Source organism: Suricata suricatta, chromosome 3, assembly GCF_006229205.1.
Source record: "Suricata suricatta isolate VVHF042 chromosome 3, meerkat_22Aug2017_6uvM2_HiC, whole genome shotgun sequence".
NCBI classification, from domain to species: domain Eukaryota; kingdom Metazoa; phylum Chordata; class Mammalia; order Carnivora; family Herpestidae; genus Suricata; species Suricata suricatta.
Genome location: NC_043702.1, coordinates 570,591 through 578,320, shown reverse-complemented (window position 1 = coordinate 578,320; position 7,730 = coordinate 570,591). Strand labels below are relative to the sequence as shown.

General features: G+C 58.0%; 1 protein-coding gene across 4 annotated transcripts in view; it reads right to left on the bottom strand.

Annotated features, from left to right (window-relative positions):
* Nucleotides 1–558: 558 nt before the first annotated feature.
* The window catches only part of PASK (PAS domain containing serine/threonine kinase), a 35,402-nt gene continuing 28,230 nt past the window's right edge, over nt 559–7,730 (bottom strand). For all 4 annotated transcript variants that reach the window (XM_029933505.1, XM_029933507.1, XM_029933506.1 and 1 more), the window contains 3 exons: nt 4,748–4,947; nt 2,792–2,925; nt 559–1,327 (listed from right to left, as the gene is read on the bottom strand). In XM_029933505.1, the coding sequence (XP_029789365.1) occupies nt 1,032–1,327; nt 2,792–2,925; nt 4,748–4,947 (630 nt within the window). In that variant the 3' untranslated portion in view covers nt 559–1,031. The remainder of the gene's footprint in view (nt 1,328–2,791; nt 2,926–4,747; nt 4,948–7,730) is intronic.

Here is a 7,730-nt window from a genome sequence, read left to right as displayed (position 1 = left end):
TGCGGCGAGTGAGTGTGCACAAACATGAAAACAAGGAAAGGAAACGCTTCCCCCACTGGCATTGTTTAGACAGTCGAAGTCAGGATATTTGTTTACTACAAAACTGCTTTAATTTGGAAAATGTTCAAGAAAATAAGTTAATGAAATAGTCTGCTCAGTTGGCTAAGCAGTTCTACAAACATACATCCAGTGGGCATCTGTCGAGTCAGAGGAGACAAAACACGTGTATATATAAAAAGCAGAAAGACGAAAAACCTCTGCGCCTTTCCGAAGTTCACAAATGAAAGCCCTTTAACAGTACGGAACTCAACCCAGCACTAGAATGCGTTCCCATGGTAATGCCAAAAGTGAATTCCAAGTCTCTTTATAAATCTAAAATCTTCCAGCATCATTGGCTTTTGTTCTAGCATTTCTGCAACTTGCATATGAATCTTTAGAACGTGAACTGGGTCTGTTCTTGAGAATGTACTTTCTCTGAATGGAACAGGCCTGAAAACAACTGGGTGCCCTGTGAGTGACAGGGGCAGCAGGGGGCGGGTGCTGGCTCAGCAAGGGCCTCCCCCGGGGCATGAGGCCCAGCGTGGCTCTGGGGCCACGTCCCTCATGCACCTGCTCTCCATCTCCAGACTCGGCGCCAACAAAACTCCGCTTTCTGAAGGAAAAGGGAGACACAAGATTCTAGGACACTTGCTTCTCTCCAATGTGACTCCCAGCACCAAGAGACATCAGAGGCCTTCAGAGCCGGCCTGGCGCTGCTCGAGTGCCAGCCCCCGTCGGAGTGCTGCCCGCATTCTATGCCCAGGGCTGCCAGCACACGCGTGGTCTGCCCGCTCCGAGCAGTGGTGACCAGACGCACGGGCAGCTGTGCAGCCAGAAGCCTCACCTGAAGAGCCAGGGCTCCCGGGTGCCCTCAGAGCAGCCCACTTGCACCACCTGCAGCCCGCCCTCCCCTCAGCTGGCTCAGGCCGCCACTAGTCCTCTGCCTCCAACCCTTCTGTGGGTGCCTCCTTGTCAGGGGCTCCCCTGGGTGCTCACCCACCTTCTAAGGCCCTGGTGGTGTTCGGGGGCCTCTGGAACAGAACCGTGTGTCCAGGATGGCATGGAGGAGGGGCGTCCTCGGACCCTGAAGGCAGCCTGGGGAAGCTCCTTACCTTCCTGGCACACGGGCCGTGCCGCTCACCTGGCTTGTTCACTGGACACACCTCATCCCAGGTGTAGTCAGCAAGGTTCACAGGCTGTGTCACCCAGGGGTCTGTCACCAGCTTCTCCAAGGTGGTGCGCTGTTCGGGGACAGGCTGCAGCAGCCCAGACACGAGGTTCATGAGATCTGGGGACAGAAAGACCCATGCCGGGCATGTGGGTGGATCCAGGCCGGGCTCAACGCAGAACAGGTCTCTGAACTGCAGGTCCTGGGTGTGCCCCCACAGGCCCCCTGACGGTTCTGACAAGAACCTGGGGCACTGGCCCAGCGGCCCAGCTACATGCCGGCGGGCTGCCTGAGGCGCCTGCGCCTCGGAAACGGAAGTGTGGAGCCCCGGTCCCGCCTCGCTCACCTAACCAACGTGTGCAGCTTCCTAAGCTCGACCTGTTGCTGGGGCTCGGGCTGTGCAGAGCCTTGAACGACACACGGTCGGTGTGATAGCGGGGAGGGAGGTGGCCAGAGCAGGCGCTGCACTGTCCCCTGGGGAGGAAGCACAGGCTCCGGGAAGAGCCCCAGCCTTGGGTCTGTATGTGGGTCCCATTTCCTGTAAAAGCATGGGGTCCCCTCCACCAGGGCTGCACTGAGCCTCACCGTCCCAGAGGGCTGTCCTGAGAACCCAGTGGGGGGGGGCGGCACGGAACAGCGCGCTGCGAGGGGCGTGGTTCATGGGAACCCAGAACTTCTGCAGAACTCTAAACATCCTCCTCCAGACTGCTGGGCCCTGAGTGCTCCTACACCGCCCCCCAGTCCCTGCGTTAGGAGGCGGAGCCCTCGGGAGGTGTAGGAGGTTATATGACATCATGTGGGTGGGGCCGCGTGATGGGATTAGTGCCCATGTAAGAAGAGACAGAGCGACAATGCGCCTTCTCTCATCAGGAACCGAATCTGCGGGCGCCCCGATCTTGGACCCCCAGCCTCCAGACAGAAACACACGTCTGTCCGTTGTGCGAGCCCCGGTCCGAGGTGCGCGAGCCCCGGTCCATGGTGTGGTCCCGTGGCAGCGCGGACACTGGCTTCCAGCCTAAGCATGGACTGTGCACGAGATGCTCGTGCTTGTGAGGATGACCAGTGCTGTAGGGCCACAGGACGAAGCCTGGAAGGGACCCCAGAGCCAGCAGCACCCATCAAACTCTTACCAGCCCCCTGGGGCTCCCCCACATGGGGTGCCGAGGGGGCTCACTCCAGGCACAGGAAGGCCTTTCCAGGCACTGAGCCCACTGGTCCTTCCCCCACGTGCAAACCACCACCTGTGGCCCTGACAAGAGCCCAAGGTGCGACAGAAACCCGCAGGCTTCCCGTCAGCTGCGGGGTGGCCATGTCCCGCCATCGCTGCCAAGTGACGAGCGTCTGACCCGAGTGCTGACCTTCCGGTTGCCGCCACAGCCCAGTTCTCACTGCTAGCATCCCGCTCGGAAGTGGACTCTCATGCACATAAAATCATCATGAGGGTTTAGTCATGTCCGTGTCACCCTCTGTCCACATCAGCATTAGAGGAACAGAAAGAGCCCGAGGTCATCAGCGCAGACGAAGGGGCGCTGAGTCTGGCGCGGGGGCCTGAGCCGTCTCCGCGGTACCTGTGGCCCGGCTCACCTTCAGACACCAGGTAGGGCGGGCGGATCACGGCCTCCATGGTCTCCTCCAGCTCACAGAAAGGGTTCTCCTCAAAGATCAGCGTGTACAGCGTGACCCCCAGCGACCACATCTCCAGCTCCGGCCCCTTGTACCTGCAAGGAGGTGGCAGCGACATTCAGGGGCACGCCCAGGCTCACCCAAAACGACAGGCCCGCTGCCCTCCTCAAGTACGCCTTCAATTCCGGCTCCAGCCTCGTACCAGGGAGGGAGAGAAAAGCAAACCTTCGTGCTCAGGCATCTGAGAGATGCCCACTGCCAAAAGAGGGGGGGGCATGTGAGAGCACCTCCTGCTGGGAGGGCTTCCTGGAGGAGGTGGAGAGAAGGCATAGCACAGTGGAGGCTCTAGGCCGCACAGGAGCAGGAGGAGGGCCAAGGCAACAGCGACCCAGGGGAGGGGGAGGGGTCCAGGCAGCTGGGCAGCAGGCGGGGGTGGGAGGGGACGGGCTGAGGACAGTGCTTTGTCACATGGGCACCTGTGAGATGCCAACACTGCCAGACATTACATGGCCCAACCCTAAACCCCACAGCTGGCCTGAGAAATGGCACCTTCACATAGAAGTCGTGGAGCTACCGCCGAACTGGCCCCAGAGCCACGTGGTCACTCAGGTCTGGCGCTCAGGGGACAGTCTGGCCTGGAGAACAGCAGCTTCACCAGACCACGGAGTCACACAGTGTGGCTGAGAGACACTGGTGAGTGGTAAGAGGGTCTAGGATGTGAGGAGGCAGGGGGCTGGGCCGGGGGTCCTGGACGCTGAGAGGGGTCAGGAGGACAGCCCCCGGGAGCGTGTGGGGCGAGAGACCGCACAAGCCAGGGCAAGGAAGTCAGGTTCGACGCTTCTCGGTCTGTGATGTTTTGCAAAGAAAGACTTCAAGAATACTGAGAGTGAAGAGAAAAACCCAGTAGAGGATGACAGGAGGCAGCGAGCTTTTTCTGTAAAGGGCCAAACAGAAACGTTTTCGGCTTGTGGGCCACACAGCCTCTGTCACCACCACCACCACACTCTGCGTGGCAGCACCCAAGACGCCGCAGACACCGCATATGCCAACACACCACTGCGTCCAGTACAGCTTGTGTATAAAACCCGGCAGTGGGCCTTTGTGGCCAGGGCCACGGCGCACTGACCCCTGGTGTGGAAGGACACAGAAACAACGAGGCGGGAGGCAGAGCTCAGCAAAGCCCTGGTGCGGCACCATGGGGGCGGGGTGCAGGAGGGCGCAGGGATGGAGCTCCAGGAGAGGCGGGGTCGCCCGGGGCCGGGCGCTGAGGTGCACCACCGATTCCTGCGGGAGCTTCCCAACCTGGCTGCAGGAGTGGTGGGGGGACAAACCACAGAGCACACGCCACGGTCCCATGGAAAGGTCGTGCAGCCCCCCACCCCCAACTCTAATGATCTGAGGACCGCCATGGGACAAGACAGCAGCCAAGAGCACACTTGGAGGCACCAGGCGCTCAAATTACATCTTCAAAGAAACTCCAGGCCCTCCTTAGACCACCCCCCTTCAACCCTTCCTTCCGTCTGGTGGCTCCGGGGGCTCACAGGGAAGGGTTTAGTGAGCACCGGCCGGGCCCCGGGCCATGCGGGTCCCCCGCGCCAGCACCTCCCATCGCTGGGTGCGCACCAGTGCTTGCTGGCATCGCCATTGCTCTGTCGTCACAAGGAGTAAGCCCAACGGAAGAGAAACCCTCTTCACTCCTGCTTGCGCTTATCCTGACCTCTCATCTTCCCTAAGCTTTTAGGTGTAGAAGATTCCACGGGCTGAGAAAATGCCCAGCGCCCCGCGCTTCGCCTGCCCGCCGAAGACGGCTGAGAGGCTGGGCATCAGTCGGCAGCCTTGTCACCAAGAAGCGCGCACTGAAACCGTTCCCCGCCTGGACTCGGGCGGGTGGCGGGGCCGCAGGAAGCGCATACGTACGGGTTTCCCATGAGCACCTCCGGCGCACAGTACTCAATGGTCCCGCAGAAGGTGTGAAACAGCCTGTCCTTCTCCAGGTAGGCGGCGGAGCCGAAGTCGATCAGCTTGATGGTAAAGTCCTCCGCGATCACGATGTTCTCGTCCTTGATGTCGCGGTGGATGATGTTCTTGGAGCGCAGGTAGCCCACCGCCGACACCAGCTGCAATCGGGGCCCAGGGACTTTTTAAAAAGGCAACTCAAATAAAACATGCATTTAAAGTAAGGATTAGCTAGAAAGAAAGAAGCAGCCTACAGTCTGGGCACCGGTGACAAGAAAGAAGGCTGCGAAGCAGGCGCGGGCGCGGTGCGCAGCGTGGCCGACCCGTCCCCCCGCCGCCAGCAGCATCGGCACCCGATTCTTTAAAATTTCATCATCACCGTTTTTCGCGATAAGACACTCAACACGAGCTCTGACTCATCAAGCTTCCGAGCCTGCACCGCAGTGTCCTCAGCCACCAAACAGGATTGTCTGGTGCAGCTGACAGCTCGTGCCCTCCCACGAACGCCCCTCGCTGTGCCCCCGCCGGACAGACACCGATGCCCAGGTTCTCTCTGCGCTGAGAAACCTTCCCAGCAGACATTCACTCACCCCTCAACACGCACTGTGACAGTCTCGGGGGGAGGGGCAGATCACAAGCAGCAGCTACAAAGACGCGCTGAGGCGCTGCTGAGGGTGGTCTGGGTGTTCGACAGAAGGAGGCCCTAGAGAAGGACGGAGTCCGACGCGGCCGGTTCACGGGGAAGGGAAGGACGCTGCCCAGCGTTCGGGCAGCGCGTGGGGGCAGTGCTGGGAGAAGGCAAGTCTCCAAACTCCCCCGTGTGGGCTCCAGCAGCTTCTCCGAGAGCAGCAGCGAGTGCCAGCCACACTGTGTGCGGGGCTCCCATGGAGGTGGACGTCGCGTGAGTCCACTGGAAACGGGCCTCGTTCCAGCAAGCCACGCGCAACGCTCCCCTCTCTGAGGGCACGATGGTGACGATATACTGCAGGCCCTCCGTCCCCTCGCAGCACAGGAGAGCGGGCCGCTGAGCGAGGGGCAACTCACGACAGCAGGCGCTGTGCGCACACGCGCTGGCACGTGATAGCGTTTCTCTGCAAAATCACGCACCTGTATGCACTGCAACAGCACTTACGCACATAAACTTACGGAAGGGCTATAGATACTTCTTGCAAACTTCTAAAGCAGAGGACACTGTTTTTATCTGTGTCCATCGCCCCAGAATTAATGACTGAGACACACAGGTACTAATAAGGGACTCCTGTTGTCATATCATTGCCTGCCGTGAAGATTTCAGAAACAAATCTTCGCCGTGCATTCAGGTAGATGGGTTTATGATCTTAGACACAGGAAGAGGGAGAGGGGACAGTCCTTGAGCAGAGCCATGATGCTAAAAGTTATAAGTAGGTACCTGAGAAACTTACTTTTAGAAATCCAATAACTTCTGGGATTTTATAGCTCTGAGTAAGAAATGTCAATTAGATGGAGTCACCACCAGGAAACAATCAGAGAGCAAATCTGCGGGGCACCTGGGAGGCTCAGTCGGTTAAGTATCCGGCTTCAGCTCAGGCGATGATATCACAATTCATGGGTTCGAGCCCCACATCAGGCTCTGTGCTGACAGCTAGCTCAGAGCCTGGAGCCTGTCTTCAGATTCTGTATCTCCCTCTCTCTCTGACCCTCCCCTGCTCACGTTGTCTCCCTCTCAAAAATAAATAAAACATTAAAAAAATAATAAATAAATAAAATAAAAAAACCAGAGAACAAATCTGGGACTTGTTCATATCTACCCACCCACCCCCCTTCCAGTTATTTCTCCATTCTTTCCACAGTGCTCGGAACAGTCTAGAATGAAATCACCACCTTCTCCTCGAAACTCAAAACAAGAATTACTGTCTCCTCTCCAACCCCCTCCCCAACCTCTGTCTCCCAGGACACCTTTCTATTTCAGTGATCACTCTCCTATTCCAATAAAATAGTAAATGGCCAAGATCGATACATAAACAGACAGAAAGAAACCAAAACAAATGCTATAAAACGAGATTGCTAGAATCTCAACCTTTACTGATTACCTCAACTGACTGGACAGCTACCGTTTGACGAGCTTTCACCATGTGCAGGACACCGTGCTGCACACCCAGAGGCTCGGCGCTCAGCCTCCTGGCCTGCCCACGCCAGCCCCACAACGGTCCCTGCTGCACAGCTTAGCAATGATCTGACACGAGGCGAGGACCCAGACCAGAGAGAGGCACGGGCCTCAAACCTTCATCGGACAACTTTGTTGGCTATGTTTTGCAATTGCTGTGGGTACTGTCTTGTTGAGAGCCGCAAAGATTCAGGTGCTTGGCCATTTGCTAGCCGGATATGTCACTCCCTGTGGGGAGTTGCAAATAGGCAGGGGAGCGCCACTCCCTGTCAGGAGAAGCCAGAAGATCAAAGATCAACCGCCTGCAGGCAGGGTGGTATCAGCCCCTCAGGCGCTGCGCTAAAACACTTTAGTCTGGTTCCTCTTTTACTCCAGCCTTAATCCCTTAACCCTGTTTCCTAGCAACCGACCTAGGTCAGCTGCCTTGTTCTCCCGCCTTGAAACCTTTATAAGATACGGGGTTTTCTGAATAAAGGGAAGAGGCTTGATCGAAACCGTGTGTTGTGTCTTCACTCTCTGTGCTCCCCTTTCCTGCCCTTTCTCTCCCTCCCTCAGGAAAAGAGCCCACGAGGATTTTCCGCCCCGCTGGCTGGGGCGAGACACGACACTGTCTGAACATAAATAAACTTCCTCATCGCTGCTCAGCCCAGGACCGCATCTGGCCTCCAACGTAGATCTTAACATAGATCTTACGCCGTCAAATCCAGAATCTAAAGGCTAGACCCCAGCTTGCGAGAGACGCGCATGCGGCGCCGCACCTCCGCAGCCGCGGGGCCCGAGCCCGCGCCCGCCCGCTCCCCA